The sequence below is a fragment of the Lynx canadensis genome, chromosome B2, assembly GCF_007474595.2.
Source record: "Lynx canadensis isolate LIC74 chromosome B2, mLynCan4.pri.v2, whole genome shotgun sequence".
Taxonomy (NCBI): Eukaryota; Metazoa; Chordata; class Mammalia; order Carnivora; family Felidae; genus Lynx; species Lynx canadensis.
The window spans coordinates 79,001,272-79,020,211 of record NC_044307.1 but is presented as its reverse complement, the minus strand read 5'-3'; the positions used below and the strand labels follow the sequence as shown (position 1 = coordinate 79,020,211).

General features: G+C 36.6%; 1 protein-coding gene and 1 pseudogene across 6 annotated transcripts in view; both read left to right on the top strand.

Annotated features, from left to right (window-relative positions):
* RARS2 (arginyl-tRNA synthetase 2, mitochondrial) overlaps window positions 1-18,940 on the top strand; it is a 69,164-nt gene that overhangs the window by 36,153 nt on the left and 14,071 nt on the right. For 5 of the 6 annotated variants that reach the window (XM_030315945.1, XM_032593210.1, XM_032593209.1 and 2 more), the window contains 5 exons: window positions 1,208-1,263; window positions 3,498-3,581; window positions 7,669-7,745; window positions 16,981-17,139; window positions 18,155-18,261. In XM_030315945.1, the coding sequence (XP_030171805.1) occupies window positions 1,208-1,263; window positions 3,498-3,581; window positions 7,669-7,745; window positions 16,981-17,139; window positions 18,155-18,261 (483 nt within the window). Of the gene's footprint in view, window positions 1-1,207; window positions 1,264-3,497; window positions 3,582-7,668; window positions 7,746-15,778; window positions 15,834-16,980; window positions 17,140-18,154; window positions 18,262-18,940 lie in introns of those variants that run through there. The other variant, XM_032593211.1, reaches the window with a different exon arrangement.
* LOC115514172 lies at window positions 4,530-5,066 on the top strand (annotated as a pseudogene).

Sequence of the window (18,940 nt, the reverse complement as noted above, 5' to 3'; positions counted from 1 at the left end):
TGCTTTAGCTCACACATTTGCTCAAGGTCACTTTACTTCTCATTCTCTCAGGGATCATAGCCCTTCAGTGTCTGGTTTCATAAAACCAGTTCATACATTTTTCTGGTTTTCTGGTTGTTTAAGGCAGAAGGGTAAATCCAATCCTTGTTACTCTGTCTTGGTGGGAAATGGAAGATTCCCTATTTTTTAATTTCTAGAAGGACATTTACTTTATAAATAAATGAACATTCTTGTTGTTTTCTAATTTTACAACTGCATGCATATTTATGTAGAATCAGTTTTTTAAATTGTAATACTCTTGGTATAAGGGTTTGAAGACAGACCAAAATTAAGCTCTCATTTTACCATGTTTAACCAAGTGGGTTCAGGTTATTTTTTTTTTTTTCAATATTGAAAAACTTGTGCAATTTTCAAACATACACAAAACTCAACAGTACAGTTAAATCTATATGCTTATCACCCACATTCAAGAGGCATCAGGCTGTTACCACATTTGCTTCATTATCTTTTTTCCTTGTTGTCTCAGTTTCCTCATCTGTATAATAAGCGATGAGAGTACCTTACTTCACAACTTTAATACATATAAAGTGCATGAAATTGTGCCTGTCAGGTAGTTAGTGCTCTAGAAACAATTTGCTATTGTTAAATTATTGATTACAACTTCTCGAGCATACAGAGAAGTGATAAATGTGTTGACTGAGAATTTGGAGTGGTGAACCACATTTCCAATTATTCTGGGAAGTTTTATGCATAAATATTTTTATATTTTTCAATTTTAGGTTTTGATGCAGTAAATGTTGATAGATATTACCAATATAAACAAAATTTCTATGGAGTCAGTAATTTTTAAGAGGATAAAGGATTTGTAACTGGTATACTAAACTTAATTCCCAATAATCTGCTTTGTTTTTATGTCAAAACAATGTCTCTGAATTTCTTCATCTTTTTATCAATCCTTAAATGTATCTGCTTCCTAAGTGTGCCATTTCTATGTATGATGCTACCTTGTGAGTCACAGGATCAATTTTAATAATTCTTTCTGAATTCTAATTTATCTTTGCTCTAAATTTCTAATTTTTCACTTAACTTTGAGCTGAATTACCAAAGGCCTTAGTCCCCAATTATGTTAAACTGTAGAAGCATGACCTAGTTCATTTTAGAACTCCTGTTCATAGAACAGAAATATAACTTGTGCAATTATTTGCAGTTCACCTAATGTTGCCAAAAAATTTCACGTTGGACATTTGCGTTCTACCATCATAGGTGAGTGTCGTTCATTTCACAGAAAATACTAAACATGACTTTGAGGCAATATTTTGATCATGCATGCTAATGGTTTAATGCTTAAGTAACCAGAAGACGAAAAACAAAGTTCAAACTTATATGAGCCCAATGCTAATATATGAAATGGGAAAAATTGGTTTAGAAGTAGAAAAAAAATTTGTTTGAAAACCAAAAGATTGACTCAGAAACTAATTTTAACTGTTAGGTTTGTTGAGGGTTTTAAGTTTTTTAAAGTATGTATGCATATGAAGAAGATCTGAAAGATGCAAAAATGAAAATAGTTAATGTGTGGATGATGGTAATCTTGTCAGGTTTTTTGTTCTATATATTTTGTTTTAAAAAAGAAACTGTTATAATACCAATTATATCTCAATTAGAAAAAAGAAACTCAATCTCCATCACTTGAGTGCTAATTGGAGCATTCAAAACTGGAAATTGAAACAAGAGTATTCTAAGAAAGATTGCTATTGTACTTCATAGCTGTAATGCTTCAGTGTATATGCTAAGATCTTCATTTATTTAAAACATGACATGATGCAGTAGCCCAATTTAAAAACTGCAATTAGAATTGAAGAGACTTTGAAGTGTATCTCATCTGATCTGTCTTCTGGTGTGGAAATCTGTCTATTGCATGCCTTAGGGATCATTTAACCTGTCGTTTGAATATTTTTAAGAATCAGAGCAATCGGTACTTTGTGGCATAGATCATTATTAAACTGGAATCACCTCTTGTTGTGGGAGAGATCTCCTGGAGCATTTTAAGAGAGGAAATGATAGGGTTTGATTTTTGAAAGAGTATAAAAAATGTACTGTGTAAGAAAAGCTACATGAGTAGGTCAAAATTGTAGGAATGGGCCAGGAAGAGATAATACTTCCTGAGAATTTATTTACCGTGTTATTTACCATGATATGTGGAAACTCAGATACCAAAAGTAACTTTTCCAAAAATCACCTAGCTAGTAAGTATCATAGCCAGGATTTGAAATTAGTCTAATTCCAGAAGCTTAGGTTTGTGTTATTTAGTTGATTTGTAAGATAATAAGATGCTAATTAAAAATAAGAATACAATCTGAGTAGCAGCGGAAGAAGTTTGCTGTTAGGACTGTATAGACTGGGAAAGTCTAGAAGTAAGGAAGCTGGAAAAGGAGTAGCTGCAGTAATTTGAGTCAGATATACATATTGGTGAAGGATTATTTGCAGAAAACTAAATCTACTGTAGTAAAAGCAGGCAAGAATTTATTACAGGATATTGAATAGTTTACAAAGTTGTTGGAAGTGCTGAAGAAGCTTTGGGTGAAGTGACATAAATGATTCCCAGAATTATACCGTAGAGCGTGTTCATCAAGGGAGCTTCTGCCTTTTCTGCAGTCACTTCCAGTAGCAGCCACTAGTCCTGCCATATCTTCTAGAATTCATATAAGCAAAACAGGCAGCCCCATACCCTTTCAGTTCCCTTGGAAGTCACATGACAGGACACTGGGCTATTAGTGATGCCACCAAAAAGAAAAAGCCTCCACAGCTGTGCTTGTCAGAAAAAATAGAAGTAGCTCCCCTCTCACTCACCTCATGTTCACCTTCGAAGTCTCATGCAAAGTGTATCTGATTGCCCAAATATAAGTGACTTCTGAAACCCTAACTGCAGAAGTTTCTGAGAAATGTAATTTTTAGGTTTCCAGCCTCTGCAACATATGAGTGCACACGAGGAGAGTGAAGCAGGTGTTGGATATCAAACCAGTGTCAGCAGTAGAGGAAGATGAAGTTCTTGAACTACCATGTGCTCTTAGGCAGCAGGCATGAGGAGGTGGATTTCAGTGATTGAAAGAAGGTAGAGTCAGCTGTTGAGAAAAAAACACCAGTGTGGTTTAGGCTCTATAGGGATTAGCAAAATTATCTCTTGTTATTTATTGAGATTCTCTTATTTTCTTTGGAATTCAGTTATTCTAACATATGTTCCCAGCTCCCACTAATGTTGCTGAAAATTATGTTCTTATGAAAATTGTGAGGTTCTTTGGAATAACTGCCCCCTAAATAATTCTCTACTCCTGCTCCATAACATAGATGAAAACACAATAGTGAATATTTTACTAAAAAAAATTGAATTGGTAAATTTTATCAAAAAAATTTTTGTTATGCTTTGATAATAGAGAAACACATGGTTCTTTTGCCAAAATGGATAACAAGAATGAGAAACTGTATATTTTATTGATTACTAGGAAATTTTATAGCAAATCTCAAAGAAGCTTTAGGACATCAAGTCACCAGAATAAATTACCTTGGAGATTGGGGCATGCAGTTTGGTAAGTGAGTTTGAAATTTTCTCTTTTATCTCACTGTTAATTTTAATTTCTTTTAATTATGTCACCTGATCATGCAGAATATAGGCAGAACCCATTGGGTAGAGTAGTGCCTCCTACCCTTTTTTTTTTCCCTCTAATGGCTCTTTTGCATAAGTCTTATATTCTATTTATTAGAACAATTCTCACCACACAAATCTGTTTTGGGGGAGGAAACCTCACACATTCAAGGCAATAAATACAGGCTTTTATGGTTTTATTAAGAAAAAGTAGCTTACATGTGTCAAATGTAGGAGTGAATGTACCAGGGAAGAAGTAAGTCTAGCTATATAATCCCTTCCAGCTACAGCTCTGCCATTTTTCAAACAAATGGGGTCCAGCCTCCCTGCATCATACATGGAGGGTGATCTGTTGTTATACCCTGAGCCAGTGGCCTAGAAGAAAAAGAAAGTGGGATACTTTGGCTCCTTCTTAAATTGTGCAGTGACAGGGGGTCAAAAAAAAAAAAGAGAGGAAGAGAGAAGTGAGAACCAAACAGTTGAATGCCACAAATTATCTCTAATGTTGTGAGTTTACTCAGAACCATTCCTACCTCATAGTATACCTGTAATCAAAGAAGGGCAAGATAAATGAAGTTGCTAAGGTACTGAAGTTCTGGTAGCATGTGGAATGCAAACTTTTAAAAATCTCTGGCAACTATTGGGGTGCCTGGGTGGTTCAGTTGGCTGAGTGTCCGACTTTGGCTCAGGTCTTGATCTCACAGCTCCTGAGTTCAAGCCCCGTGTCGGGCTCTGTGCTGACAGCTCAGAGCCTGGAACCTGCTTCAGATTCTGTGTCTCCCTCTCTCTCTGCCCCTTCCCCACTTGTGCCATGTCTCTGTCTCTCAAAAATAAAAATAAAACATTAAAAAAAAAATTAAAAATCTCTGGCAACTGTTATGTGTGTTTTAAAATCCGGCCTCCTTTCATGAAGATGGCCCCGAAGGCAAAGAAGGAAGCCCCTGCCCCTCCCAAAGCTGAAGCCAAAGCAAAGGCTTTGAAGGCCAAGAAAGCAGTGCTGAAAGGTGTCTACAGTCATAAAAAAAAGAAGATCTGCACGTCACCTACATTCCGATGGCCCAAGACACTGCGTCTCCAAGGACAGCCCAAATATCCTTGAAAGAGCGCCCCCAAGAGAAACAAACTTGGCCACTATGCCATCATCAAGTTCCCCCTGACTACCGAGTCAGCCATGAAGAAAATAGAAGACAACAACACTCTTGTGTTCATTGTGGACGTCAAGGCCAACAAGCACCAGATCAAACAGGCCGTGAAGAAGCTCTATGACATTGATGTGGCCAAGGTCAACACTCTGATCAGGCCCGATGGAGAAAAAGAAAGCGTATGTTCGACTGGCTCCTGACTATGATGCTTTGGATGTTGCCAACAAAATTGGGATCATCTAAACTGAGTCCAGCTGGCTAAATCTAAATATAAATTTTTTCAACAATAGAATAGAATAAAATGAAATGAAAATAAAATAAAATATAATATAATATAATATAATATAATATAATATAATATAATATAATATAATATAATATAAAATCCGGCCTTAGTATCACCTCTTAAGGCATTCTCTGACACACAGGCCCTTGCCTACATCTCGCATCACCAAGTTCCTAGTATCCAGCTCTCCTCAAATAGGCTTGCCTTACTCTTTTGTTACTTGTGTGCTTCTCTCCCCTGCTAGATGACATGTTCCTTGAAGGCATGTATTGTGTCTTAATTATCTTTGTGTCCATAGGACTTGAAACATAAGAAGCACTAAGACTGATGAATGAATCTGTGGAAGTATTTTACAGTACCAATCCAAAAGAAATGCTAGATAATATTTTAAAGCTTCCATAAAGTGTAGTGTGCACTACCAGTTCTAAAGTTTACTGATACTATTCTGTTCTGTCATAGCTAGTGAAATGAAATCAAAGTTTCTAAAAGACAGATTTATGACCTTCTCTTTCATTTCAATTAATAAAAATCTCATTTAGTCTCTAAAAACAGAACTTGAACCAATTAATAGTACCATTACTATTCACTGTGGAGGAATCTGAAAACATGCCCTGCATTTTAAAAATCCACCTGCATTTCACAATAGCTGGTATTCAGAGATTTGGGCCCTAGGCTCAACAATCAGATTTAATAGGTGATATCCACTTTACATTAGTTTAACCGATTTATGCATTTCACAGGCATTAGCAAATAGGTGATTATGGTATTCAGTTTTAGCTACAGGATTTTATTATCACAATGTTTCTCTAAAGGACTACGATGGTTAATGATCTGTCACCATTTCCATTATAACCATAATGGTTGAAGAGTTTTAATTTTGGGTGTTTCAGCTATCTCCTATTAAAAGTTGGCAAATAGTTTCTAACCACAAAATTAGTTTTTGAAAATATATTAGGTTGAATATTAAATGGGCATTGGCCTTTACTTCTCCTATTTCCATTTTTTAGAACAGTCTGGGCATCTTTCCACACCCTGCTCCTAAGACACTGACATTTGCTTTTTGTTAAAAGTGAATAGAGCTGGTACATTTTTAAGTCATCCTTCTAGTTCTTGCCTAAAACTCCAAAATATTTTACATCTTTGAGTTCAGTAGCATCCCACTTTCTGGTGAGCCTCCATAGAAAAATGTATGTCAGCAAGGCCCACTGGCAATAGCTCCTTTAGATCGGAAGCTTAGTAATTGATAAGAGTTATAGAAACAGATTGGTTTTTAAAATAATTCAACCACCTTTTATTGCTCTTGGTCCCAGTCTGCATATATCCTTTTTTTTTTTTTTAAAGACATGGAGGAACTTTATATTTTTTTAATGTTCATTTATTTTTGAGAGAGTGGGAGAGGGGCAGAGAGAGAGAGGAAGACACAGAATGTGAAGCAGGCTTCAGGCTCCGAGCTGTCAGCACAGAGCCCAGCACAGGGCTCATACTCACGGACCATGAGATCATGAGATCATGACGTGAGCCTAAGTCAGATGCTTAACCTACTGAGCCACCCAGGTGCCCTTGCATATATCCTTTTAAACTGAAATTGTGATCATCTTTCTTAAGAATATAAGTACTTACAGTCTATTACCTCAATTATTATTAAAAAAAAAAAAAAATAAGGCTCAAACTAATACTATCCCTGAATGCAGAACTTATCATCAAAGACAAAAAAAAAAAAAAAAAAAATCATTGACAAATAAAAGACAAATATATGGCCAGATAAAAGATATTTGTTGCTTGGTCACCTTGAATGGGAGACATAACCAGGTATGTTTTGAGTTTTGTCTTTTATTGTTTTCCTCCAGTTATTTTTTTAAGGGTTAATATTATAACACCAAGCCAACTTCTACCTTTGTTTTATTTTAACATCTACAAGTTTAAAAAGAAAGTTTTGAAATCACCTCCCATAAGTTTGTTTTCACAGAATTTAAGCATCCAGCATGTAGCATCATGATGTCCTTCCTCAGGGTAGCTAGTCAATAAATGCTTGTTTTGGGGCGCCTGGGTGGCGCAGTCGGTTAAGCGTCCGACTTCAGCCAGGTCACGATCTCGCGGTCCGTGAGTTCGAGCCCCGCGTCGGGCTCTGGGCTGATGGCTCAGAGCCTGGAGCCTGTTTCCGATTCTGTGTCTCCCTCTCTCTCTGCCCCTCCCCCGTTCATGCTCTGTCTCTCTCTGTCCCAAAAATAAATAAACGTTGAAAAAAAAAAAATTTAAAAAAAAAAATAAATAAATAAATAAATGCTTGTTTTATTAATGTCTGCTACGTTGGTGGTGGGCACTGTTAATACAAAGACAAGTTAGTCCTAGACCCTGCTTTTGATGAGTTCATAGTCCATTGGTGTCTTTGAAGTTAATTTCAGTGATCTATTCAACATATTGAATTTGTGATTCAGTATGTTGAGTTTATGGGGTAGCAGAAGATGATAACATGTGTTTGTAGTGCTCTCAGGACACATAATTACAAGGGCTTGATATTTTGATATAGCTATACCTGTTCCCTGCCATGACTGTTCTCTACTGTTCCATTTTATAATTTTTTCATTTATGTATTACTGTGCTAGGTCTTCTGGGAACTGGCTTCCAACTGTTTGGCTATGAAGAAAAACTTCAGTCCAATCCTTTACAGCACCTCTTTGAAGTAAGTTGTCAAGAAACAATAGTAGCAAATGCTTCAATTTATTTTTTTCAGAGTACTTTGCAGCTTGGATTAATTTTTAATCCCAGAGGTTTTTAAAAATGTTCATAAAAACAAGGAATTATAGCAATGTGGCTTTTATTTTACTAGGGAGTTCGTTTCATTTTCTTGTCCAAGTGTTTATTTAGGTTTTAGTTGATTTGGGACAGTATTTTTCTAGGTATAGAGTCATCTTAGAATAAACACATGGGATAACAGATTCAACGCAAATTTCTTAATTTTTTGTCAGTTGCTTTATAACTGCAGCTTTCTTCATGGCAATAACTATAATTCATTTAGAATCGAAAAACATAAGTATATACTTTTTTAATCTTATTCTAGTGTGGGGGAAGATACCTGTGTTTCTCTGAATTTGTGTGTGCTTTTTTTAAATTTCTGTCTTTTAGCTCCTTTTCCTGGCTTTTGCCCAGCATGAACTCCTTTCTGTTCTGCTTCATATAGTCCCTTGGGTACTTTGATTCACTGTCCTCAGTTTTTCTTCGAGTTCATTAATAAAGCTCTTCCTGCCCAATTAATCTCCAGGAGATGTGTTTCCTTTTCATTGCCCTAATTGTTCTCTTTTCTGTTTCTGGGCCTCACAAGAATAAACACCAATGACAGCAGCCGTGTTGGTGACGTACTGGGGATCAGACTAAAGATGTTATTACACCTGTGCATAAGAAAGAGCACTTACTAAAATAATGCTTTACTTCCCTAGCAAAAGCCACTGAGAATGCTTCATAATTTTCCTTTCTGTTAAATAATTTTTCTCCTGCAGCTTTGTAGTTAAATTTAACAAAAATTACATTGTAATTCTTGAAGAGTTTTAATGGTTTGTAATTTTCTCCTGAGTCCCTGCATGCACTGCACTTTAAATGCCTACATTTTTATTTATAATATTAAACAAAAGATTTTTTTCTGTTTTCCATTGAGTTTTATTGATAGGCAAGAGTTTAAAAATTAATGATTCTTTATGGTCGTCTGTAAATAAAGCATGCCACCTTAGTGCCTAGAATTTTTATTGTATTATTTTTTAAAACTTTGAGTAATGGCAAGTATTGTTTTACCACAGGCTTAGTGAACCTTTCATCAGATCCAGGCCCACAGAGACAACCCATTGGACAGAAAATAAAAATACTTGCTTGAAGACCTTGTGTCTGTCATTGAGAGAACATTTTTAAGGATGTAGAGTACAACTTCATATGAGAGTTACTATTCTCATCTTTCTCCCACCCCACCTCAAACGTTTTATTTAACCCTGAAAATAGTTAAGTCTTTGTCATTCATAGTATTTTAAATATTTTTAGTAAAGTCTGTTCTCAAACCTGATAGAAACTTAAATGTATGTTTCTTTCTATGCAGTTTATCACAAATTTCCAGGCTTTTGAGACTCATAAAAAGTTGGAGATTATACACCTATATTAGAGGTTGTTGATTGATGGATGCACATAAAGAAGGAACAAGGGCAGGAGGTACTTCTGTGAATAACTAAAAACTCAAGGAACAGTGGTGTTGCTTTCATTAAGTGTTCTTTTGCCTAAAAGCTTCGTAGAGAAGCAGCATTTATAGACAAAAGAGCAAGTCAAATACACCCACGTTGCTGTTTGTAATAAAAGAAATCCATTAGGGTACTAACTGGCTGTTTCTTCCTTTGCAGGACAGAAAAAAAATGCAGAGCCTAAAGTGGCAGCCTCCAGGTTATTTTATCTTTGGGCTAATTTTTGCTAGCCCAATTTCATTTTAAAATGATAGCCATCATTGCAGATTATTTTCAACAAAAACTTTGAGCATAAGTGAGGAATTTTTTCCTTTTTTTTTTGAGCTTTAGGCAAATATTAATAAATGATTTTATACTGTTCCTAAAAGAAAACCTGGACTTTGGCTGGACCCCCTGGTTTTTTTCCTTGTCAGATTATAGTTGTAACCAGTTTCAGAAGGACCATGTCTTCTCGATCTTTTATCGCCAGCCCCAGGCACCATGCCTGCAGTTACATTTTGTATGAATTTGATCTTGTAGGGGTTTTTTTTTTTGGTCCCTTTCTTCCATTTAAGTTGGAGAATATCAGACCTATTATATAGTTCCAAGGAAGAGCTATTATAGGATACACTCGTACCATTTCTCAAAATTGACTTCCTCATGCAGTTACTGATGCAAAACCCGAGGGCCAGATGCAGGGCTCCAGCACAGGCAGTCTGACTCCCAGGTGCTCATGCACTGCCCTGTCCTCCACTGGCATGACAGAATGCCCTTCTGGCCATTCACTTCCATTGGTTGTAATTACTTACATACCATTTTCCTTTCTTTCATCCTCAAATTGCTGTACCAGGAACACAATCAGTAGTTTAGTTTTCTCAGTTTCAACCTTCCAGCATATCTGTTTTGAATTTGGCTTCAGCCATCCAGTGGCAGTTTGTGGCCTGCCTCCTGCTGAATGGCGTCATGATCAGTATCCCCCAGTTTCAGTTTCTCAGTTTTTGTGTATAGAAATTATAGGATAGTTTTAGCATTTCTTTTCTGTGATGAAAATATTTATCATTTACAATCAGTTCTGTCTTGCGTTCCCATTTTTGTGCTTTGCTTCATTACTTGTTTTTCTGTGTACCTGTAGTCCTTCTTTTCCCATGATGTCTGGCTGTTGTGTGTGGACATGGGACTTTTGTTGATCATCATTTAAAACCATTTATTAGTTCTGATTTGTCATGAAACGGGGAACTGGTTTTGTAATAGTTCATACCTCCCCCTAAATTAGCTAATGAGTTAAATAACTAATATATTTGCTATTTAGAATTCACATTATTGGTTCAAAGAAAACATTTAAATTAAGTTTTGTGACATGTATAAAAAAGCCTTTCTGCTTCTATCAAAAAGTAATTCATTATGGTAAAAAGTGTTAAATCTAAATCATGAGTATATGGGTGTCTCATTTACTTTTACCTGTTATAATCTGTTTTTTAATGTTTATTTATTTAGAGAGAGCACAAGCAGGGGAGGGGCAGAAAGAGCAAGAGAGAGAGAGAGAGAGAGAAAGAATTCCAAGCAGTCCCCACGCTGCAGCGCAGAGCCTGATGCGGAGCCTGAACCCACCAACCGTGAGATCGTGACCTAAGCTGAAATCAAGCACCTAAGTCAGGTGCTTAACCAACTCAGCCACCCAGGCGCCCCTACTTTTACCTATTTTAGTGATAGTTTTTAAAAGTAATTTCAGGATTTCTCCTAGTTTAAACTACTTGAATGGACCTTGAGAACATCTAACACTGTTTTAGGAATGTATAACCAGCTTTTTTTTTTTTTTTTTTTTTTTTTTTTTGGCTACAAGTTTTAGAACTTGACTCATTGCATATTGCTTATTAATATCAATTTTTAAATTTTTTTAATGCTTATTTAATGTTGAGAGAGAGAGAGAGACAGAGCATGAGCAAGGGAAGGGCAGAGAGAGAGAGGGAGACACAGAATCTGAAGCAGGCTCCAGGCTCCAAGCTGTTGGCACGGAGCCCAAACCCACGAACTGCGAGATCATGACCTGAGCCGAAGTTGGCCGCCTAACCGACTGAGGCACCCAGGTGCCCCTAATATGAATTTTGATTACCATAGAAATGCCTCTGAAATATGAGCAGCCTCTCCTAAGAGATAAATATTATGACAATAATGTATCCATTAGCCCTGTACCCTAACAGTGGCATTTATAAAGGGAACATGATATATTAACATATTAAGTTCATAATTGTCCCAAAAGTATTCATTATTTTTCCCTTACCCTTTCTAAAATGCTTTTAGGTAATTACAGTGATGGGCATTTAATAAAAAAAGACCTGGAAAGTTAGAGGATAATGTATTAGTAGGAAATAGTATATTAGAGGTTTGACCCTGAGTTTCCCTATATTAATAAGAAAAAAAAGTAGAATATAGGGCAAGAGCAAAGCACCAAATTAACGAATGATACTATTTACTTGCTCTCATTTTTTTTTTTAATGTGGAAGAAGTATCTATTCCTCAAGAGACCATGGGGCTTTTTTTGATTGTTGGTTTTTTTTTCTTGTTTGTTTGTTTTGGCTTTAGAGTCTCCAAAAAAGATTTCTTCAACTTAAAAAAGTAATTCAAGTTAAATCAATTCTAGACATAATGACATATTTGTGCACTTAGAAATGTTTACTTTATAAAGACTTGAATTCAAGAGTTCTTTATTGGTTAGATCACATTACTATTTTCAGAGAAAGTGACTATTATGGTTAATGTGAATTTTACTCATTATAATACTTACATGGAAGAAATAACTCTTAAATTGTAAGCCTAATTAAATCTGTACCCAGTCATATTTTTGAGAGTGGTAAGAGTCATCTCTAGTCATTGTTAAGGGTTTCTCATCTTCCAAATCACAAAGTCCTCCACATTCTTATGTACATCTCAGGATGGGCATGGAGGCCTCTTCTTAGCTTTAATCCACATTGGTCTTGACTGATGTGCCCAGTATCCCAGCCTACATAAATGCCCTGGAGGCACACAGCTCTGCTTGTATGACAAACATAGGAGATCCTAGCTGTGGCCCAGTTCCATAGGTCTAGATATCAGCCTCCCTGTGTGGGGACACCACAAATCATTTCCCTCAGAGGGCCTGTTGCCACCCCTAGAGGCTGCCCAGCTTTTGCTATTCCTGGGAATGTTTCTCCATCCCCATTCCCTCCTCAATCTAGACAATTGTCCTTTCTTCTCTCCTGGCAGCTTTTCTGTTTTACCATACTCTTGACCATCTTCCCCAAAGCCGCTAGCCTTTCTTCCCAATGCCTACTCTTCTGGGGGTTACTACAGTGCCTCATTTTCCTCTGAGTGTTCTTAGAACAAGGATGGGAATACTAAGCAAGACCAGAGTGCATATTAATAGCTCAGTGATTATCCCTCCCACCCCATCAAAATGAGCAAAAAACTTTTTCAGCATGAGAAATGTATATCACCATGTGTCTAATATATATAAGAAGTGAATCTTTGTCATCCTTGAATAAAGGTATATCATGGACATTATTATTAACAAAGACCAAAAATAGGCGATTCTAAATACTGAAAGAAGATGAATGGATGAAAAAATGCTATTTATATGCTGCTAATGATATACTAATGAGAAACTTGATAATTACTAAGTTTTTATTTTATTAACTGATATATTGATCTTTTAAATTATAATTGTATTGTTTGAGTTTCTTTAATATTACATTTAACATTAGAAATCTATCTCAGGGCACCTCGGTGGCTCAGTCGGTTAAGCATCCGACTTTGGCTCAGGTCATGATCTCATGGTTTGTGGGTTTGAGCCCCGCGTTGGGCTCTGTGCTGACCGCTCAAAGTCTGGAACCCGCTTCAGATTCTGTGTCTCCTCTTTCTGCCCATCGCCTGCTCATGCTCTGTCTTCTCAAAAATAAATAAACCTTAAAAAAAAACCAAAAGAAATCTATCTCAACCAGCAGTTCTGTAAGGAATTTCTGATCAAGACATGAAACAACATTAAAAATTACCTTCTTTGTTTGAGTTGTAATCATGAATTCATTACATGTTTTTTCTAAAAAAATTAGAACAAAGTTAAATGCATTTTAAGATAGAAGACAAATTGTATAGTTAAAAGGGTCTTTAGTGTCTAAGTTATGCTGACCGTTCTTAGTAGTTATTCTCTGTTTTAAGACAGAAATAACCAGGGTTGGGGTTAGAGCCCTGTAAGCAAAGAATTAAATTGTGTCTATGTTGCCAGTGGTATTCTAGAATCAAATTTAAGAGAGTAAGAGAGCATTATATACTTTATTTCTCGTACTTATTTCTTTATATTGGGACAGATCATCTTGAGCTGACTGTAATTATCTGAATCAGTTAAATCAGAAGTAAAATATCCTATGCTTCTTTGGGAATATTAACATCTAGAAATAGTGAAAAGGTTAATATTCCTTTAAGGAAGTCTTAAATGTTTAGTTTATTTCCTCATGGAAATATACCTCACTTTCGTATTTTGGTAACTAAAAGAAAAATTATTTCCATTCTCAAGAACATCCTAAGCCACATTCTTATTATCAAATCCAAGTTTAAAACTTCCTTTTTATTCCTTTTGTGTCTAGATCTAACCTCAAAAGGAGGCTGTGTTCAAAATGCATACTTTCTAAACATAAAAAGTTTGTGGTGACTAAATTAAAAATTGTAATTTCAGAAGTACATAGTATTAAGGTTATTTTGTGAAGGAAAATGCATTTCTTTTCTAAAACGGTGATGAATGTTAATAATTACAGTTTTTTCTTGTTCATTTACAGGCAGATTAAGTGCTAATTAAGGCTCTTCTGTGGTTCTGTTTGATAGTGTCAGTTGATTTTCAGTAATGTTTGGTTTATAATTACAAATTGCTGAAATGCCAAGATTCTTCAAGTGTTAGGGTTTGGTTTTGTTTATTTTGCTTTAATTATTTCTATTTTAAATTTTAAGAAAGGGAAAAGATTCTGGTAAAGTTTTTTCTAAAAATATTCTTACCAGTAGTTCACATGCATATTAGATTTTTTAAATGTTGTCTATTTGAGTTCAGAGTCCTAGATTTAAAAAAAATTTTTTTTTGAAAATAAGAATATTTTGTATATGTTTGATTATAAATTACATGTGAATGTGCATGTAGTGTGTGTGTATGAGAGAGATATTTTCAATCACAATCATAGAAATATGTATGCCTCAGTTACTATAAGCTGGACAACAGTTTAATTGTCCATGGATATGTCATTCAAAAGTCAAGAAGTTTGGGGCACCTGGCTGGCTCAGTTGGTTAAGCATCATCCAACTTTGGCTCAGGTCATGATCTCACGGTTCATGGGTTTGAGGCCCATGTCAGGTTCTGTGCTGACAACTCAGAACCTGGAGCCTGCTTTGGATTCTGTCCCCCTCTCTCTCTGCTCTTCCCCAGCTCACACTCTGTTTTTCTCTCTCTCTCAAAATAAATAAACACTTAAAAAAACGTCAAAAAGTCTGCAGTTTACTATCTCACCGTGACTCTCTCTGTTTTCCTACACCTTACCAAAATTTTCTTTCTCTGTTTCTGACTTATTCTGGACTTATTTCATAGGAGCACATGGAAATTAATATTTTATGGTATGTGTGTTCAATCTCCCCAAGACCACCGCCAGGTTTAATAACACATTAGAAGGACTCACAGGATTCCATGTATAATTGTGCTAACAGCTATGATTTACTATAGCAAAAGGTTGCAAAACAAAATCAAAGGGAAAGGAATATGCAGTGAAGTCTGTTAGAAATCAGGGCTAAGCTTCCAAGAGTCTTTTCCTGGTGGAGTCACACAGGATACACTTAGTTCCTCCTGCAACAAACTGGGACAACATACATGAAATGTTGTCTACCAGGGAAGCTTATTAGATGCTCCATGCCCAAAGTTTCTATTGGAGTTTGATCATGTAGGCACCCTCTGCTTAGCATGTACTAAAATGCCAAACTCCCAGAAGGAAAGCAAGTAGTTAGCATAAACCATATTGTTTTCATAGTTTAAGCACAGTGAGCTACTCTTATCAGTTAGGCTGGTGGGAACATTTCCCAAATCTGAAGTACCCACATGGCCAGCCAAGTTCCCAGATGCCAGCCAAGGGGTAAGCTTGCAAACCGGACATTTTAAGGATAGCACCTCAGGCCTGCTATATTAATTCTTTTCTGTGCAATGTGCGTTAAAAAGGAAAAAGAAATTAGGTAGTTTTAACCTCTCTTTGGAATATTTATTCATTACATTCTGCCATTCCAGTAGTTAACAGAAGCCATCTATGAAAGATGAGACGTTTTTACCTTGATAGATGTTTAATGCCCTGTCCCTTTTGTTGGTAGATCTAGTGGGTCTAAGCCACATTCCAGTTGTCCCAGTGTGTACTCCAGCAATAAAAAACCACTTTATCTGCCACTGATATTTTGATGATATTACTGTAACAGATGCCTCCTATTTCTTTGGTAATTTGCCAATTTTTACTACTTTATGCTACTTTAATAGGTTTCTGAAAGAAATACGAGGAGAGTAAATGCATCATCCATGTTTCATCCTGGAAGTGAGTTACAACTTAGAAGTAAAATCTTTATATTCTATATGGGTAACTTCAGTACTACTTGAGGTGCAGAGTTGATATTTTTATTGTCATTTATTAACCTTGCATTTTGGAGACCAGAAAATTATTAAACTGTGATCACAGGATCATAGAAATGGGAGGCCATCCAATAAGCCATCCAGTTCCACTCCTGTCATTGGGTGGGGGCAGAAGTAAACCAGCCAAGACAGGTGGTGCAAAAACATTCCAGAAGTGAGTGGTCCACACAGTTCTCAGGAGCCCAGGTTCGAGTGTAAGTAAACTAACTGTCCAGAGGTCTTCCTAGATAAGCTATGTTATGGGTCTTTTGCAGGTTTAGAGAACTATTTTAAAAGTCTTTCTTAAAACAACTGCTGAATCATCCTTTGGCTTTTTCTTAGCCAGATTGAACCATTCTACCTCCTTTGACCTTTTCTCAGAAAAGTTGCGGCCATAATAATTTGCCCTTTTATTAAAAAAAAGAGGGAATGCTAGCTTAATCCAATCCAGGCACTCTTTTTTTTTTTTTTTTTTTAATTTTTTAATGTTTGTTTATTTTTGAGAGAGAGTCAGTATGAGCAGGGAAGGGACAGGGAGAGAGGGAGACACACAATCTGAAGAAGGCTCCAGGCCCCGAGCTATCAGCACAGAGCCTGAAGTAGGGCTCAAACTCACAAACTTGGGAGATCATGACCTGAGCCAAAGTTGGACGTTCAGCCAACTGAGCCACCCAGGCGCCCCCTAACCCAGGCACTCTTAACCCAAGAGTCTGTGAACTTGGAAGGGAGGGGAAAATTACACATTTTATTTTCCCTAACCTCTATCAGAAATTTAGTATTTTCTTCCATTACTACATCACAACCTTAAAAAATGATTGGATAACTTTCAATGTAATTATTTCCTTTATGAGCATATGTGTTTTACTTTATGCATTTAGAAACATTTTGAGAAGGGATTTATAGGGTGCACTAAGGGCCCATGGCAAAAAAAAAAAAAAGAAAAGAAAAAAAAGATTACACTCTCATGAGGGTAGTTGGCTAACATTTAAATGAAAGTTCTCAGGATTGTGTTTTGTTCCATTGAAGGTAACAGTGACTAATGTACTTCATTTAATATACTGTTATGCTTTTAGGTTTATGTACAAGTTAATAAAGAAGCAGCAGATAATAAAAATGTAGCAAAATCAGCGCATGAGTTCTTTCAGCGATTAGAACTGGGTGACATGCAAGCACTTGAACTGTGGCAGAAATTTCGAGACCTGAGCATAGAAGAATACGTGCGGATTTACAAGGTGCCCACCTACTCTCCTGTGATGGGGTGCTCTTGACTGGGACTACTGAGGAATGAAGTTGCTTCCTCAGCTCATGTTTTAAGACTAGATTTGTCATTCCATTGAAAATTAGGACCCACATATTATTTATGCTGAAAGTTGGAGCTTTGAAACAATCCTGTGAAATTCACAAACCAAATATCAGGTGGCACTCTAGTACTCTGTGTCAGTCTGGCTTCTCTTTTCTGTCTTCTGTTCATTCCTTCATTTTATCTTAATCGTTTTTTTCCCCTTTCATTTCTGTAGGCCTCTGTGTGATGCATATAAATTTGTTCATTTAATAAACATTTTAGGGGGTGGGAGAAATACAACAGTGAGTAAAGGAAATAGAAGTACTTCTGTCTGGACTTCACATGCCAGCATGGAGATGGAGAGCAAATTAAAGACAACGGGGATTAAACAAGGACATACACAGTCTGTTAGGTGGTGATGATGCTGTGGAGAACAATGAAGCAGGGGAGGGGAGACGGAGTCTGCGAGTACGTGGAATGAAGAGAGTTTCATTAAAGAAACCCATGTGGCTGGAGTAGGGAAGCAGGATGAAGAGCTGCAGGAGAGGTGGTGGAAGAGGTTGTAGGATGGGGCATGAAGTAGGACATTCTCCAGAGCTGCCCAACCTTGCTTCTTGCTGTGATGGAGATGTTCCATGATGTGCTGCCCAGCAGCATAGCCATTAGCCACCGGTGACTATCCAGCACTTGAAGCATGAGGAGTGTTCCTGAGAAAGTCAAGTTTTTTATTTTATGTAATTTGAATAGCCGTGTGGGCCCAGTAACTACCATATCAGCACAGTACTATTGTGAGGACTTGCCTGGTGTGGGAAGAGGTAGAAAGTTTGGTAGAGCAGAGGAGTGACTTCATCTAATTCTTACTTTCCCAATCTGGGTGACAGACTGTAGAGCATCCTGTTTTGTCTTAGGATAAGATAATAGGACATTTAAGTAACTTCCTTTCTTTTGTTTCTGAATCCTTTTAGCGTCTAGGAGTACACTTTGATGAATATTCAGGAGAATCATTTTATCGTGAAAAATCTCGAGAAGTCTTAAAATTGCTGGACAGTAAAGGACTCCTGCAGAAAACAATGTATGGTCAGGTTACTGTTCTTTAGTAAAGTTATTTCTTTGGGGAAAAATGATATAGTCTCTCAGTAAGAACAACAGAATGTGGTGTGCAACCTTCCTGGCATTTTTTTTGTAGTGCTTTTTGCTGTTCAAAGTACTTTTCCACATATGGTCTTCTTGCTGCCATGACAAAATCCTGGTCAGGTTGGAAGAAAAGTTGTTAATCTGCTTTTTACATGTGAAGAAACTGAAGCACGGAAAGTACAAATGACTGGCCTAATGTCAGACAAGTTGATGTAACTGGAAAAAAGAAATAAAACTTACATCTTACTTAGCCCTGCCTTTTTAAAAAACCACATCCTGTTCAAAATGGATTTAAGGCATATTATGTAAATAGGTATAATACAAGCGTTTGAAAGAGTAAAATGAGGAAATCAGGAAGCGAGGGCAGAAAAAAATAATACAGAATCAGGGATGATAATGGTATATCATCTAATACACTGCCTTACTTAACGGTAGATTTCTAATTTAGCTTTGAGCTTCCTGTCAGCCAGACAAACAGTACCAGTCATAGGAGCCCAGGCATCTGTAATACAGAAGCAAACCAGTTGCTTAGAAGCACCAGTTGTCATAGTACCAAAGAGCTTCTCTTGTCATCTTTACGAGGAAGACATGGAGAACATCAGTAATGTGCATAAGGC